At 43.0% G+C, this 17,950-nt stretch overlaps 1 protein-coding gene across 3 annotated transcripts in view; it reads left to right on the top strand.

The window, feature by feature from the left end:
- The first annotated feature begins 449 nt into the window (after positions 1-449).
- LOC149324224 (urea transporter 2-like) overlaps positions 450-17,950 on the top strand; it is a 53,733-nt gene continuing 36,232 nt past the window's right edge. Inside the window, exons 1-3 of one of the 3 annotated variants that reach the window (XM_089513594.1) lie at positions 450-544; positions 13,358-13,538; positions 16,234-16,381. In XM_089513594.1, the coding sequence (XP_089369720.1) occupies positions 450-544; positions 13,358-13,538; positions 16,234-16,381 (424 nt within the window). Of the gene's footprint in view, positions 548-13,357; positions 13,539-16,233; positions 16,382-17,950 lie in introns of those variants that run through there. The other 2 variants (XM_089513585.1, XM_089513577.1) reach the window with 2 other exon arrangements.

Genomic DNA, 17,950 nt, shown 5'->3' with positions numbered 1-17,950 from the left:
CTCCCCTAGCATGGCATTCAGTTTTTATATAGCTTGAACGGACAATGAGTCTGATTCAGCCCAATGCAAGCACTTTTAAGTCCTGCAGGTTTCAATAGTAGAGTCTTAATTATTTACTTAGCTCTCCCAGAAAAGGTCCTAACACATCTGGCTGAATTGCCTTGTGAGTTCCTCTGTTTCTGTATAACATCAGAAAATTATTGATGGCATACACAAAGAAGTTGAAGGAAAACTGCAAAGATTGCAAGAAGAGAGAATTTGAGTTTGGGGAAGGGGGTTTGTAAGCCAAAACGTTACCAAAAAGAAAAGGGAAAAAAAAGAAAAGAGCAAGACAAAGTGTTCTTTTCATAATAATCTTGGGGAATCCAGGTGCCAGTTGGAGGAGGACTGCCCTGCCATGATGACATATTCTATCTTCCAAGTTGTTATGGGCTCCATAAAGTGGTGTAATGCATGTGCTCTTCCACTATCAGTCTCCTTGCACGCTCTCAGTAAGCAATAAACTTGACAGAGCAGACAAGCTTCCTGGCTGGACAGCAGCTCAAAGGTAAGAGGAGCTGGCTTTTCCTTGCTTTTTTAAATGCAGAATCATAATTTAATTCTATGATGTCCTCCTCAGGATTCTTTTAGCTCCCCAGTTCCTGACCCTGTCACTGAGTCCTTGCTGGAAGATGCTTAAAAAGTCTTCCAAAAAAAATTAGAATGAGTTGGTGGTGCAAATCTATTAGCACACTAGTCAGTAAGTGCCATTGAACTCAGTGGGATCCCTATGTAAATTCGTATATAATACCTATAGACAAAGACTATAGGCAAGTGGTTATGTAGTTTTCCAATGCATGAGAATTGCCCCACTGCCAGACTGACTGGAGTCACAATCCTAGGAAAAAGATTTTATTTTACAGTGGAGTTTACTTCTGAGTAAATACACTTCAGGTTCTACTTCACAGCTCACGTCTCTGCTTCTCTTATTATTGCCTAGGAGAAACAACCGGTAGAAAGAGATAAGAGGCAGAAGATAGAGGGGAAATACTTAAAGCTGAGATAAGTCTTTGGAAGCTGAAATGTTTTGCATTTCTGTTCATGCTGAATCTTTAGCAAGGCATAGTCTGGGCTTTAAAGAAATGGCTTTGTTTTTAAGGCATTCCACTTCATAGGGAAAATTGTGAGTGAATTCATTATCACAGAGGAAAAAGTTTGTAAGACTCACTAAGATATGGAAGGCTCTACAGTTGTGAGATTTTTTTCTGCTGTAAGTATTTAGCAGCATTACCAGGAAAGAGGTTTAATAGATTTCAGCATAATAATGCTGGATTAAATGGGGATATAGCCAGTACTTTATGGCAAGGTTGGGGAAACAACAGTTTGTATCTCACGTGTGGGTTTTTTGCAGTCCTGTAAATACCCCAAATACCCCTCCAAACTACTATGGATACAAACAACCCAAACTTACATGTTTTCAGAAGAACAAAATGCCCATAAAATGCTCCAAACCCTGGGGCCACATTGGACATCAAAATACCTTCAAATACCTTTTCCTTACCCTTCCAAATAGGGGATCTTAAACCATCACACATCACCCAAAAACCCAGAAGTGCAAACTGGATGGTTAAACAAACAGACTTGCAATAATTTCCAAAATACCTTCCTGCCCAATTTCCTGCCAAAAATGCACAAAAAGACAAAATACATTTTTACACCACAGGGGTAAAATTGACACCTGTCACAGTTGCACCTCCTTTCCCCCCAAAATCTACAAGATCATTAAAAACAGTAGCTCCGTATATATAGCAAAATCCATGCCAAGGCGTTTTAAGTAACTGTTTCCCAGGAGTCAACATTCCTAATAAATAAGGAATACTGTTGCATGCTGAGTGATTTGCTTCTCTAGAGACTGCGAAAATTTCATTTCTTCTCAACTTTTTAATCATAGCTTGTCTAAATTTGTGAATTTCTTCATATTTGACATGGAAGAAACTTGAAGGTTTTTTTATTTTTAAAAAAATGAATATAGGAGAAAAACAGATCGACATACTGTATACATCAATGCCAAGAAGTCTGCATGCTTCGTTCTCAAAACTCTTAGTCTCAATTCTTGAGTATTCAACCACTTTGGTGGTGAAGTTAGGGTTGCCACCTCTTCTTTATCCAGAGGATCCTCATCATTAATACCTATGAAGCAGGCCAACACTGCAGAAATAATGCTCTTTGACACTGCTTTAACTGGCATGGCTCAATACTATGGAATTCTAGGATTTGCAGTTTTATGAGGTATTTAGCCTTCTCTGTCAGAGAGCTCTGGAGCCACAGCAGACTGCAAATCTCTGGATTCCATGTCATCGAGCCATAGCAGTTAAAGTGGTGTGAAACATCATTATTTCTGCAGTACAGATGCAGCCATGGTGCTTTCTATGGCCTGTTACAAACGGGCAGGAAAGTACGCGCAGAGCGCGTACTAGGGTTAGAAAGGGGTGGTGATTCCGCACCCCCTAACCCTAGTGCGCGCTCCATGCGCACAAAATGGTGGCGGCCATTCCACACGGCCGCCGCCATGAGGACGTCATGACCGTGCCGCCTCTATACTGGGCGGCATGGACGTGACGTCCTCGCTCCGCGCCAGGGCGCTTAGTGCGCCCTTAGCGCGGAGCAGGAAGGAGCTCCGTTTTGGAGCTCCTTCCTGGTTTGGTCCACTGGGCACAGCCTTCACACGGCTGCGCCCAACAGACCAAAGGAGAAAGGGGCCAAGCGGCCCCTTTCTCCTCCTCCCCGCCACCGCAGGGTGTCCTTGGGGCTTGAAGCCCCAGGGACACCCCTTTTCAGGCTGCGGAGAAGCGGCCTTTTGCCGCTTCCCCGCAGCCTGGAAAGTGGCGGATCGGGGCCTCAGCGGCTGCCGGTCTAGCCACTGAGGCCCCGATACACCAGGGAAAGGGGCGGGTGCAGCCCGCCCCAATCAGGCAGTCTGTAACCCGCCAACATAGCGAATAGTAGTAACTATTGAATTTGGCTGATGCAAATGGTGAATGTTTTCACTTCAGTTTGTTTTGGATAAGAATTTGTGCCCCCACCCCCAAAAAAGTGTAGGCATATTTGAGATGCACAGAATCTTTTTTTTTTAAGGCAAACATGGGAAAAAGCATAAGAGATCAAAAAGAGGGAAAGGAGGGGGAGAAAAAAGGGAAATGGTAGCACTTTTAAGACTGATTTTTATTTTAGCATGCAAAAGAACATTTCTTTTCTCCCAAAGTGGGGAGAAAACTACCATAATTATTCATCCTCATACGCAAGAATGAAATAGTAAAGGATTTGCAGTGGGCCCTTGGTATCCACTATGGTTTGTTTCCAGGACTCACCCACACAAATGCTCAAGTCCCAGCATATCCAATGGCATAATAAAATTGTGTCTCTTTTATAAAAAGGGAAAATCAAAGTTTGATTGTGGAGGGAGGAATTGAATATTTTCAAGCTGTGAATGGTGGAATCCATGGATGCAGAATCTGTGGCTACGGAGGGCCAAATGTATGTCTCTACCTCATGGTCTCCCCAAAATATCACAAACACAAGAAAGGGGGAAAATTTTAAAATAATATTTTTTAATTTCTTTATAACATTTTTTTTTAAAAAATGATTTTAAAAAAAATGAAACCTGGGACGTCGCCTTTCTATTCTCGATTAGCCTTGCCCACTCATACCATCTCTTCAGCATTTTAAAGGGACACAGGTGAATTTCACAGCCCACTTCTGCCAAAAGGCAAATGTTTAGGGAGCAATGATGTCACCCCCCCACTAGAGTGTCCCCAGGTGCTTCTCATAACTCCCTAGTGATTCCTCTGGGCTCCAGTATCCTCACCCAAACAGCTTATTTTCCTTCAAAATAAACATAGTAGGATGAAATTCTGTTGGCACAGTATTCCAGTAGCTCGGGTTCTTCTAGAGCAGTGGTTCTCAACCTGTGGATCATGACCCGTTTGGGGGTCAAACAACCCTTTCACAGGAGTTGCCTAAGACCATTGGAAAACAAATATTTCTGATGGTCTTAGGAACTGAGAAACCACAGTTTTATGGTTGGGGGTCACCACAACATGAGGAACTGTATTAAAGGGTCGTGGCATTAGGAAGGTTGAGAACCACTGTTCTAGAGTCTCTGTGGTGGTGAGGGAAGGCAGATGAAGCCTCCTGCCTCCAAGCAGCCTGTTTCTCCAATGACTTTCTTCCAACCCCCATGTTGTTTTTTAGGGTAGCCAGATCTCAGGGCCTGGCCTTTCTTCACCGGTCCTCAGGGCAAGGGGGAGGAATCTCAGGACAAGAGGAGTGCCTTTTGTTTGTGTAGCATGGCCTCTACAACTGTGGGTTGTGATGCTGGAATCATGCTTAATAATAGGGATGTGGTGGCTCAGTGGTTAATACAATGGAGATTATCACACAGAGGAGGCAAGCTTTCTCCTCTCATCATTAAATTGTCATTAAACTGTGTTAATCGCATGATTGGGGGGAAGATTATCACATTCCCATGTGCTTGTCCCGGTCTTGTCCCATCTGTCAACAGTAATAGGCCCATCATTTGGTATTAACAGGAGTTTCCATTACTACCAAATGACGCCTCCATTACTATTTACAAATGGGACAAGAATGGGATAAGCGTGCAGGGTTTGATAATCTTCCCCTGATCATACAATTAACAGGATTTAATGATGGGAGGAGGACACTTGACTCCTGTGTGATAAAGTCCGCTGACTCTGACGATTGCAGGATCGGCAGTTAGGCAGTTTGCAGCCCAAATGCCGTGTGATGGAATGAGCTCCCATCACTAGTCCCAGCCTCTGCCAACCTAGCAGTTCAAAAGCATGTAAAAGTGCAAGAAGATAAATAGGTACCACTTGGGAAGGTAACAGTGTTCTGTGTAGTCATGTTGGCCACATGGTCAGAGTTGTCTGACAATGCTTCTTCTTCGGCTTAGTAATAGAGATGAGCACCGCCCACTACATCAAACATGAGTTGACAACTTTGTCAAAGGGGAAACTGTTACCTTTTAATCATGTTTCATAGCATCACTAGGAGCACCCTGTGATATCACAATGGGTCATACCTAGGACTTAGGAATCTCAGGGCCTGGGATGGCCCTGGCATGGCAATACTAGCTTCTTTTTCTTCTTTGTGCCACTGCCTACACTGGCAAAGTTACACTAACTGAGTCCACTCTAGTTATGGCATTAAGCATCCTTCCTCAAATAGAAGCTAACATCACATTTCGGTTAGGCCTGCCCTGCCATGAAGTAGATAGCTCCCACACCCTTGTTGTATTTTTACCTGTATATCTGGTTTTTATGATTTTCATTAGGTTTGTTTACCTTTAAAAAATGAAGTTTTTTACAAGCGAAAGGTCGGAAAAAGTTGACTGACCTGGCCTCCTCACCCTGTTGTTAAACTTCTTTGTCGCATGTGTGCTTCATTTCTTTTCACCTGATGCTTTGTGACTAAAATTGAGACTTTTTTAAAATAGCAATTTCCACACTGCAGAGTTACAGCACTTTGAAACCACTTTAAGTGTAATGGCAGCTTCCTACAGAATCCAGGGATTTGCCTTGGTGAGGCACTAGAGCTCCTTGATGAAGAATACTAAATATCATATGAAACTAAAAAAATTACAGTTCCATAGGATGCAGCCACAGAAGTTAAAAATGATACTGAAGTGCTTTATTGTATAGTGTGAGACCAGAGTTACAGCTTGCCCCTTAGAGAGAGCAACTGGGTCAGCCTCACAATTTTGTGATCAATAGGTGTTGGCTGGTAGATGCACAACTATGGAAGTGGTGAATTCTCTCTGGATTTATTGTTGTTCATCCCAGAGTGCATAGGATGAATTAGAGTCCTGCCCCAGAAGAGTTCCCATTAAACATGGAACAACTGTGGGAAGAATGGTGGTAAAATTTGCTTCCCCTGCATATTTTGTGAGCAAAATGCAATTTTTTTGCACAGGATTCAGAGTACACAATATATATTTCCTGCACCCAAAAAAAAAAAAAAAAAAAAAAGGAGAAGAAGAAACAAAAGAAAGGAAAGAAAAAGAAAAAGAAAAGAAAAGTGTTTTCTGTGCAGGAAAACCATGTTTATATTTACCCCAAACAAATTTTCTCCTACCAAGCCTTGGAGTATGAATCATGCTCAAAAATTGCACAAAGACCCTGTTTGCTCACCGAACAGGGACAAAATTGCATGCAGGAATGAAAGAAAGAAAGATTTCCATCCCTACTGTAAACCAGGAGTGAGAGTTTAAGCTTGTAGAATCTCCTCTGTTTTTTACTACAACCTCACTAGGTCCATCTGATGTGAAATAGCATCTGAGTGGGTGTGTGGAACAATATATTCTTAGCATTAATGGAAAGAGTGTCAGTGAGCATATGCTGAAACCAGGAAATTGTTGATGATCACCATAGTCCCTGGTTTTCCCTTCTCCAAGATTCCCTGCATCTCAGCAGCCTGGTTTGGTATGCAGTAGATGTTTCTTGTTTGTTGTCTTTGTTCATTAGTTGGAAGCCATTGGCTTGAATCTTGTTGTTAGCATTAACTGGGGCAGACCCATTGAATCAATTTACAGAGGTATTTGCTTATTATTTAGCAATAAATTCCACAGTTCTACTCTAGTTGGGACTAATGAATAGGATTCAGGCTAGAAACTCATGTTGATCTACTTCAAGGTATGTAACTGTGCTAGGTCCTGAAACTAATCTTTCATCCCCAAGGCCCTCAGAGGGCCACACAGACTGACAAAATTCCTCCAAAACCCACATAAATGTCAATTTTTTTATTAAAAATACTTTATTCTTATTTACATGAAATTTCTCACATGTTACACAATCCAAGCTCAACATTATAATAAAAAGAAACCATGCTTCAACAATCTCTTCAACTATTCTTAATTATCCCTTACCCCCAACCCAGTACCCCGTTCCACTGAAATCTTTCATTCTTTTCTATACAGCTCTTAGAGACAATATTCCTCTATTCTTGTTCTTTACATTTGCCCTCATCTCACACTTATAACTAATTTTTGTTATTTTTACAAACAGTCTATGTATATATTTCTTGAACGTTCCTCTCTTTTTGTACTTTCCTTACTTTACAGTGTAGAAATTGAGTTTAAGCAATAACTTCTATCTATTTCTTGAATCTCTTAGCCAACATTTTGGAGACATCGACCACCTGTTCCTGCAATAGTCCATTAGTTTCCACATTTCTTCATTAAATTCATCATACTTCCCATCCTCCCGTAACCACATTGTTAATTTATCCATCTCTATTGCATCTAATGCCTTCAATAACCATTCTTCAATGTCTATTACTCCAGGTTTTTTCCAATTCTTTGCTATAACGATTCTAGCTGTTATTAATAGATACAATAACAGTTTTGTATGTTTCTTTTGTTCTTCCTCCTCTAACATATTTAGCAAAATTGTTTCTGGTTCCAGTGTTATGATGATTTGATATATTTCCTCTATTATCTTCTGTATTTTTTTCCAAAATATCTTTACTTGTGGGCATGTCCACCACATATGATAATATGACCTGTAATGGTTATTGCATCTCCAACATGCTTCTGATTTATTATTCGACATCTTCGCTAATCTTGATGGGGAGAGATGCCACCTATGTAACATTTTCATGAAGTTTTTCTTTAGGTCAACACAGCACGTAAAATTCAGATCTTTTCCTCAAGCCCTTTCCCGTCCCAAAAATGTCAATTTTACAAATGAGTGGTTGTAATCTTGCATTGCCAAAGTAACTACAATGGTAGACCTCCATCATCCTAGTTATGCTGACAATGCCACCCCTCAAATGTACCTTTCCAACCTGGCAGGTTCAAACCATTTTTGAAGTACTGGAGATCAGGGCACTGGTAAATGACATCTGCAGCACTCTTTGCCATGTTACAGACGTGCCGAAGGGGCGTACTAGGGTTAGAAAGGGGCATGTTAGGTTGAGAAGGGGCATCCCTTCCGGACGCCCCTCAACCCTAATATGGACCGAGTCCGTACAAAATGGCAGCGCCCATCCACACGGGGGCTGCCATTTTGACGTCGCGGACGCATAGTGTCCAGACGTTGCGTGGCGGAAGTGATGCCGCGAGTGCATGACTAGCACCTCGCGGCGCCACTTCCAGGGCCCAGAAAGAAGCACCATTTCGGCGCGTCTTTCTTGCTGCGCCCGGGAGCCACACGGTTTGGCTGCTCTGGTTCCTGGATGTAGCAACCGGCGGCGACAGCAGAGCGCCCTTCTTGGGTGCTCTGTAACGCGCCTTTGAGTCTTGGGGTGCATTAAGAACAGACAGATGGGAAGACCACATGAGGTCCTTATAGCTTCCTTCTCTGTCCCTTTCCACCAGCAAGTGAAGACATTTTTACTTAGGCAGGTGTTTGAATTTTAATTACAGTAGTGTGTGAGAGAATTAGCCAGCATAGTGTCATGGTCTGGGTGTTGAACTAGGACACTGGGAGATCAGGGTCCAAATCCCCAATTGGCCACTGAAACCTGCTGGGTCACCTTGGTCAAGTCACACTCTCTTGGCCATAGAGGAAGGCAAAGACAACTCTCTTCTCAATAAATCTTTCCAAGAAAACCCTGTGATAGTACTGTCTTAGTATCGCCGTAAGTTGCAAACAACTCAAAGGCACACAGCAATAGTGTGTATGTAGTGGTGTATTGCATTTTGAATCTTTCACTAGTAATTATTTTTAAATGTATTATAAACTGTTTTTAATTAGAAAGAGAAAGAGAGAGAGGCCTGAATGTTTTGGCTACTTCTAATTAGAGTTGAACCATTGAGTCAATGAGATTTACCTACATGTTGGCTCACTAGTCAACAACTGAATGCATGGAACTAACCAACAGGATTTCAGCCAGTATTGGTATTTAATTCTTCTTTTAACATTTGTAAAATAAAATTTTGGCTTAATCTTTTTTTAAATTATTTTATGTCACCTTGAATGCCATCTTGGGAGAAAAGTGGGATATACATTTAAATAAATAAACTGCTTGTCTGAATACACCATGTCACCAGGAGAATGTTACAGATATCATTTCACAATGCCCAATCTGCAGTGCTCAGAAACTTAAAATTTGGGGTAATACCAGGTGGCAAATGTAGATTTTGGGGGGAACATATTGTTTTTCATGACTGTAAACATGAATCTCCAGCAATTCTGAGATTAGAATCATAGAATCATAGAGTTGGAAGAGACCGCAAGGGCCATCCTGTCCAACCCCCTGCCATGCAGGAAATCCAAACCAAAGCATACCCGGCAGATGGCCATCCAGCCTCTGCTTAAAGATGTCCAAGGAAGGAGACTCCACCACTCTCAAAGGGAGTGTGTTCCACTGTCAAACAGCCCTTACTGTCAGGAAGTTCCTCCTAATGTTGAGGTGGAATCTCTTTTCATGGAGCTCGCATCCATTGCTCCAGATCCTGTTCTCTAGAGCAGCAGAAAGCAAGCTGGCTCCCTCCTCAATATGACATCCCTTCAAATATTTAAACAGGGCTATCATATCACCTCTTAACCTTCTTTTCTCCAGGCTAAACATCCCCAGCTCCCTAAGTTGTTCCTCATAGGACATGGTTTCCAGAACCTTCACCATTTTAGTCATCCTCCTTTGGACACGCTCCAGTTTCTCAATGTCCTTTTTGAATTGTGGCAACCAGAACTGGATACAATATTCCAGGTGGGTCCTGACCAAAGCAGAATACAGTGGTACTATTACTTCTCTTGATCTAGACACTATACTTTTATTGATGCAGCCTAAAATTGGCCTTTTTAGCTTCCACATCACACTGTTCACTCATGTTCGACTTGTGGTCTACTTGACTCCAAGATCCCTTTCACATGTAGTTTCATTCAGCCAGGTGTCCTCCATCCTATATCTGTGTATTTCATTTTTCCGCCCTAAGTGCAGTACCTTACATTTAGCTTTGGCTAACAAAAAAGGTCATTTTGAATTTTGATCCTGTTCTCAGGGGTGTTAGCTATTCCTCCTAATTTGGTGTCATCAGCAAATTTGATAAGTATGCTCCCAATTCTGTCATCCAGGTCATTGATAAAGATGTTGAATAGCACTGGTCCCAGGACAGAGCCCTATGGGACCCCACTGGTCACTTCTCTCCAGAATGAAAGGGAGCCATTGTTGAGCACCTTTTGGGTTCAGCTGGTCAACCAGTTACAAATCCATGTAACTAGTCTACATTTCACTAGCTTGTTTGCAAGAATGTCATAGGAAACCTTGTCAAAGGCCTTACTGAAATCAAGATATACTATATCCACAGCATCCCTTTCATCTACCAAGCTAGTAATTTTATCAAAGAAAGAGATCAGGTTTGTCTGGCATGACTTGTTTCTCTGAAACGCATGTTGACTTTTTGTGATTATGGCATTGCCTTCTAGATGTTCACAGACTCTCTTTTTAATGACCTGCTCTAGAATCTTTCCTGGTATAGATGTCAGACTAACTGAATGATAATTATTGGGATCCTCTTTTTTCCTCTTTTTGAAGATGGGGACAACGTTTGCCCTCCTCCAGTCTGCTGGGACTTCTCCTGTTCTCTGGGAATTCTCAAAGATTATTGCCAATAGCTCAGATATTACATTTGCCAGTTCTTTTAGTACCCTTGGATGCAATTCATCTGGTCTTGGAGATTATATTTACTTATTCTGTGCTGAAATTCCCCTATTCTGTCCTCTGCTCCATTATCCTCAGGTTGAGCACCCTTTTCCTTTTCTGAGAAGACTGTACATAGATTCTAAATAGATTGTACATAGAGCTGTAGAATCAGAGAATTGTAGAGTTGGGAGAGACCAAAAGGGCCATCCAATTCAATCCTATTCTGCCACTCCTCACAATCAAAGCATACCCAACAGATGGCCATCCAGCCTCTGTTTAAAGACCTCCAAGGAAGGAGACTCCACCACTCTCCGAGGGAGTGTGTTCCACCATCGAACAGCTCTTACTGTCAGGAAGTTCCTCCAACTGTTGAGGTGGAATCTCTGTTCCTGGAGTTTGCATCCATTGTTCCATGTTCTAGTCTCTGGAGCAGCAGAAAACAAGCGTGCTCCATCCTCCATGTGACACCCCTTCAAATATTTAAAGAAGACTATCATATAATAATAATAATAATAATAATAATAATAATAATAATAATTTTATTTATATACCGCCCTTCTATAAAACCAGGGCGGTGTACAGCATTCATAAAACACATACAGTTATCATATACATAACAAATACAATAAAATACAATAAAAACATTCTAGCCAGCGTGCCACTGCTGACGTAGAGGGGAGGGAGGAGTTAATCAGGGCTTGCATCTGGGAATGCTTGTTTAAATAAGAAGGTCTTCAGCCCCTTTTTGAACTGGGCCAGGGAGGTGGCTGAGCGGAGCTCAATGGGCAGGGAATTCCAGAGGGTAGGGGCCGAGATGGAGAAAGTCCTCTTTGAGGTAGAGGCTAGTCTGGCCCCTGGAACCCTCAATAACTGCTGCCCAGATGTTCTGAGAGTGCGGGGCGGATTGTATGGGGAGAGGCGGTCCTCGAGGTATCCTGGGCCCAAGCCATTTAGGGCTTTATAGGTAATAACCAACACCTTGTATTGCGCCCGGAAGCAAATAGGCAGCCAGTGCAAATCCTTAAGCACTGGTGTTATGTGACTGGCTCTGGGTATGCCAGTAACTAGTCAGGCTGCCATATTCTGCACTAATTGAAGCTTCCGGGTATGGTACAAGGGTTGCCCCATGTAGAGTGCGCTGCAGAAATCCAAGCGAGAGGTTACCAGAGCATGTACTACCATTTCAAGGTCCCTCCGGCCCAGGTAGGGATGCAGCTGGCGTATCAGCCGAAGCTGATAGCAGGTGCTCCTGACCGTCGCATCCACCTGTGATGTAAGGTGGAGTGACGAATCAAGGGGCACCCCCAGACTGCGCACCGAGTCCTTCACAGGAAGCGTGATCCCGTTCAGGACAGGCGGAACCACCGCCATCCCTGGGCTAGGAGAACCTATCACGAGCACCTCTGTTTTCTCTGGATTCAGACGGTTTTCCCTCATCCAGCCCATTACCGATTCCAGACAGGCCACGAGAGGAGAGATGCCATCCCCGGTCACTGCATCAGTCGGAGACATAGAGAAAACTATTTGGGTGTCATCAGCATACTGATAACCCCGCGCCCCGTGTCTCCGGATGATCTCTCCCAGCAGTTTCATGTAAATGTTGAAAAGCATGGGAGACAGAATGGCTCCTTGAGGGACCCCAGATATAAGGGCCCTCTTATCGGAGCACACGTCTCCCAGCTGCACCATCTGGAACCTCCAGGAGAGGTAGGATCGGAACCACTGGAGCGCAGTGCCCCCAATTCCCACCTCTGCCAGGAGGATACTATGGTCTATGGTATCGAAAGCCGCTGAGATGTCCAAGAGCACCAACAGGGACACGCTTCCCCTGTCAATGCCCAGACGGAGATCATCGACCAAGGCGACCATGGCAGTCTCAACCCCGTAGCCCCTTAACTGTCTCTTCTCCAGGCTAAACATACCCAGCTCCCTAAATCTTTACTCACAAGGCATGGTTTCCAGCCCCTTCACTGTTTTCGTCGCCCTCCTCTGGACACGCTCCAAATTGAAAAGAGGACATCTACCTTATGATCCCACTGAATGCCAACTGGTGGTTTTTCATGTTAAAAAAAGGAAGAAGGGCCTGCAGATTTTTAAAGTGCTCTGTGTGTGTGTGTGTGTGTTACTCTTTTATTGAAAATGTTTTTAAAACACGTTTTAAGTGTTTTAGTCTTTCAGCTATTTTTAATCATGTTTTTTATCAATGCTGATATTTAATTTCTTTTTAACTTTTGTAAATTAATGTTTTCATTAGACTTTTTAAAAATTATTGTAAGCCAATTTGAATCCCTCTTTTGGGAGAAAGGCAGGATATATAAGCACAATAAATAAATAATAAAAGATAAAATTGCATCTCGTGGAGGATTATAGGAGAGACAATTCCTTCTCTCTCTCTCTCTCTCTCTCTCTGTGTGTGTGTGTGTGTGTGTGTGTGTAATTGGCCAGAAGGTGGCAGCCCAGGTAGTCTGGACATACTGAGGGCTTCAAAAATAGCCCGACGGACCACACGTAGCCTGGGACTGCACTTTGCCCATTCCTGGTCGATAGCAATTCTCCTAGAGGTCTATCAAGAGATGCCCAACCCTGCCATAATTAAAGACGTGCAGGGACACCTAACCAACTGTCTGTAAAATAATAAACTACTTGCCAGGACAGAGCAAGAGCAAGTTCTCTGACTGACTTCATTCTCCCTGCCCTTTGTTACACATGCAATGCTAGGAAAGATGGATGGATGTTCTCTCATCGACAACCCTGGGCCTTCCACCATCCCAGTCCCATCAGATACATCATCAGATGGACACAAGCCTTATGACTCTGAATTAAAGAGCCATCGCTGGTCAGCATGTGCACAAGACCCCTCTCAAAGCATGCCACTCTTGGAAAGGCTGGAAGCCCAGGTAGGCATACTTTGAATGTGGTCTCCATCTAGAGTTCAGAATCAAAGATTAGGTTGGTGGAAGTACTGGTTTTGTCAAGCTATGATGGCAGAATCTTCAAATCACTCATGAATAGTTGCTTCTCCCTGGCCTGCTGATTTCTGAATTACTTCTAATCATAATGCAAAGAAATGCAGAAGACCTGTACTGGATCATGCTATCAACCTATCTAGTGTAGCAGTCTATACTCAGATACCTATGGAAACCCCACAAGCTAAATGTGAGGGCAATGGCACCATCCCCACTTTTGTTCTCCAGCAACTTCTGGTATTGAGAAGTATACTAGCTCAGATACTGGAGGTGATAACCAACATAACTAGTTCACTTCCTTCCATGTATTCTTTCCAGATGAGTGGTAGAATTCAAAGATATAGCCATGTTAGGCTGTAGCATCAGTGGAGAGATCTTGTAGTACCTTTGAGACTAACTGAAAGAAAGAAGTTGGCAGTATGATCTTTCGGAGACTTCAGTCTACTTCCTCAGATGCATTTAGTGGAGTCTCCAATGGCATATATATGTATGGCTCTCCCTGGTTATCACTCCACTAAATGCATCTAAGGAAGTAGACTGAAGTCTACAAAAGCTCATGCTGGCAACTTCTTTATATCAGTTAGTAGCAAAGGTGCTACAAGATCTCTCTACATACTCTTTCCAGATGGGATAGGGTAGGTGGCCATAAGCAAGAGGGAATTTTCATTGATAGCACCCTATTTGTCAAATGCCCACATGGCACATAAAGCACAGTATTTAGAGCACAAGGTGAAGACATTTTAATTCCCCTAGGCAATGGTGACAGTATTATTGGGGAGGGGTTATATAATGCAGTGGTTTTTGGCTGGTTTTATTCTTGAGTATTATTCTGTGCTGTCTTTAGTCATTGCTTTCTTGTTTGTAATATATATACTACACTCAGTATCCCACTGATGAACAGCTCTTACCATCAGGAAGTTCTTCCTAACATTTAGGTGGGATCTCTTTTCCTGTAATTTGAATCCCTTGCTCCATGTCCTAGAACTTTACTGCATTGGCCCTGGAACGGGCCTGTAGCGTTCCAAAACAGAACAGTCTGGGGACAGGAGGCGGTGGGGAACGGATTTTACTGCACAGCAAGAACGCTGCCACCGCCACTGAGCATACCCATCCTGTTCCGGATGTGTTCCCCAGGGGGCGATTTCAGGGAACGCTTCTCAAGTATTCCCAAATATTGACCCCTCTGGGACGCATCTGGAATGGGATGGGGATGTTCGGCAGCGGCAGCAGCATTCCCACTGTGCAGTAAAATCTGATCCCCACTGCCTCCCATCCCCAGAATGTTCCATTTTGGAACACTACAGGCCTGTTCCAGGGCCAATACAGTAAAGTTCATTGTCTCTGGATTAGTGAAAAGCAAGCTTGCTCCTTCCTCAATTTGTTATCATTGTCGTTAAGTGCCTGCAAGTAGTTTTTGACTTATGGTGACCCTACGGCAAGCTATCATTGGGTTTCCTGGGACTGAGAGTGAGTGACTTGCCCAAAGTCACCCAGTGGGGTCCCATGGCTGAGTGGGGAATCGAGCCCTGATCTCCAGCATCATAGTTCCACACTCAAACCAACACACCACTCTGGCTCTCCTCAATATGATATCCCTTCAAATATTTAAACAGAGCTCTCATATCACCTCTTAACCTTCTCTTCCCCAGGCTAAACTTAGGGCATGACTTCCAGACATTTCACCCTTTTTATCACCCTGCTCAGGGAACACTCCACCTTGTCAATATGTTACTTGATTTGTGTGTTTATAGACACAAACACACACACACACAAGCCAGTGTGGTGTAGTGGTTTGAGCATTGGACTACAGAGATCAGGGTTCAATTCCCCGCTCAGCCATAGAAACCCACTGAGTGATCATGAGCAAGTCAGATACACTCAACCACAGAAAACCCCATGATAGCTTCACCTTAGGGTCACCGTAAGTGAGGAAGGACTTGAAGGCACATATACACAATATATACACATATATACAGACAGACAGGCACACATACATATCTGCCCAGTGAACTGAATATCAAGCATACTAATCACCAAATTACACCAAATGTGCAAAAATTAAAGTAAATTAAAACAAATAAAACAACCTCGGCCCTAGTGCTCACTCTAGAGTGGTTCCATTGAATCAATGGAATTTACATAAATGATGTTTTAACAAGCAGCCATTGTCTCAATAGGTCAACCCCAGTACAGAAGCACTAATAGTAGAATGTAGCACCATAAACATGATCAACTTCACTAAAAGTGCAATACACTAGGGATGTACGTACATATATACATAATACATACATAGGCATAGACAGTATATCAGTCTGCATCAAAGAGAATAAGTAGTGCAGATCCATAGGTATATTTCCAAGGACTACCTTTTCTAACTTATTGCAGCTTTAACAACAAAGAGTTCTGTGACATCTTTAAACTTAGTATGTCTTGCCAACTTTTATTTGGCAAAGCTGTTTTAGGACAGTGGCCCATCAGTATCTAATGAAGGGGGTAGGAATCAACAAACTTTTTTGCCAAATAAAGCTTGCTAATGTTTCAGCTGTGCCAAAGGTCTTTGTTGATCATTTGGGCAGCAATTCATGAACAGCTGTGAGACCTTGCAATTTTGTTACTTTTGTTTCAGGAGAGTCCAAAACTCAAGATGGAAATGGAAACCACCAGAGAAAAGTCCAACAAAATACAAAGTCAGACAGGGGGATGCTGGGGCCAAATCTGCAAACCTCTGAGCTACATCACAGGTGATATGAAGGCATTTGGAGAGTGGCTGAAAGGTAATAAACATATATAAGATACGTGGAAGAAACAAAATGACTCTTTGTGGAGACATATGGAGAAGAAAACACTTCTTAGCTATAAAACTATTAGGTAGACTTTCAGCTTGTGACCCATTTTCTGGCTCAAAGTCCCAGTGGCATAAATTCACACACACACAAACACACACACACACTTGCAAAATAGGGTGGGGAGGCTCTAGTAGAATTTGGGGGTTGTATTTTTGGACTACAGCTCTGAGAATCTTACAACATCAGGCTGGGGGAGGGATAGGGAGCTGCAGACTTACAAAGAATGGCTGGCACTCATTATTGCAGTTTCCTGATTCTGTGGTTTCCTGCAGTTTCTCGGATTCTTAATCTAGAATATAAGAATATGCTTAGAGTTGTAGATCTATAACTGTTCTGTATTCAGTGAGACTATGTAGTCACTATAAGACTATGTAAATACCACTCTAGCCCACCTTAAGAACCAGCAGCTGGATCAGGCAAAGGAGACCCATTCAGTTTCCAAATGATGTAAGGAAGATAACATTTCCAGCCCACTAACACTAAGGAATGAGGCTGAGACAATCAGAAGCAGGGCCTGTCACAAGTCCCGCTGCAGTGCCACTTGTTGGCAGGAGAGTGGTAGAAATGTAATCCTTGTGGATTGATCGCCAGCTGATCAGACCTCCTTCACCTGATCTGGCTGCAGGCTCCTAAGTTGGGCTGGGAGGATCAGGTCAAAAGACTTAGGACTTTATTACATAAAGCTAAAAAGTGGGATATTGACAGAATAAAAGCTTCTTTGGTCAGTACTCATCACACAATGTCGTGTCCATCCTGCTGCTCCCTTGCATTTCATTCATTACTGTTGTGCACCTTTTCATTGACAGGCAACTCCATCAATAGGCTCCCAATTTCATTGCTATTCCATTACTGCCTTCATGAGGATCTATTTCTCAGGCAGTCATGTGGTATGAATGGGCATGATACTGCTCCTTCCCCACCCCCCATAGCAATTGCAGTCACCAAAAGCTTCCTGACGTTGGCTGCTGTGTAAACATTCACATGACAGCCAGCTTTGGGAGGCAGTTGGCAGCCACAATCACTTGCACAGGGTCTCTGTGTAAATGTGCACACAGCAGCCCTGCATTTCAGGAAGGGCAAGGAGGAGCAGTTGCAGCTATCAACACCTCCCAAAGCCACCTGCTCTGTACACATTCATGCTAGTTTAGGAACAGAAGCATACTGTGTACACATTCACACAGCAGCCAACTTTGGGAGACTGTTGACAGCTGCAATTGCTCATTCCCACCCTTCATTCCAGAAAGTGGAGTTTGGCAGTGTGGAAAACAGATAATGTGACCATGGATCGCCAAAGCACTGTAGTGGGGGAAAGTGTGATATGAAATTATGCCAAATTGGTATGCTTCCATTCTTGTACTAGCATGATTGTGATGGGACAGCAGAACGGTGTGATAAAATCCTTAGTAACTAAGTAGCCAATGTAGAATATCAACTATTTTTTTTCAAGCCCTGGTCTCTAGGATTCAAATGTCCAAGTAAAGGGTAAATGTATCTTTA

The sequence above is a fragment of the Sceloporus occidentalis genome, unplaced genomic scaffold, assembly GCF_023333645.1.
Source record: "Sceloporus occidentalis isolate IW3139 unplaced genomic scaffold, rSceOcc1.0.p SCAF_1, whole genome shotgun sequence".
In the NCBI taxonomy this organism is placed as follows: Eukaryota; Metazoa; Chordata; class Lepidosauria; order Squamata; family Phrynosomatidae; genus Sceloporus; species Sceloporus occidentalis.
This window is presented reverse-complemented; position numbering and strand designations above follow the sequence as displayed.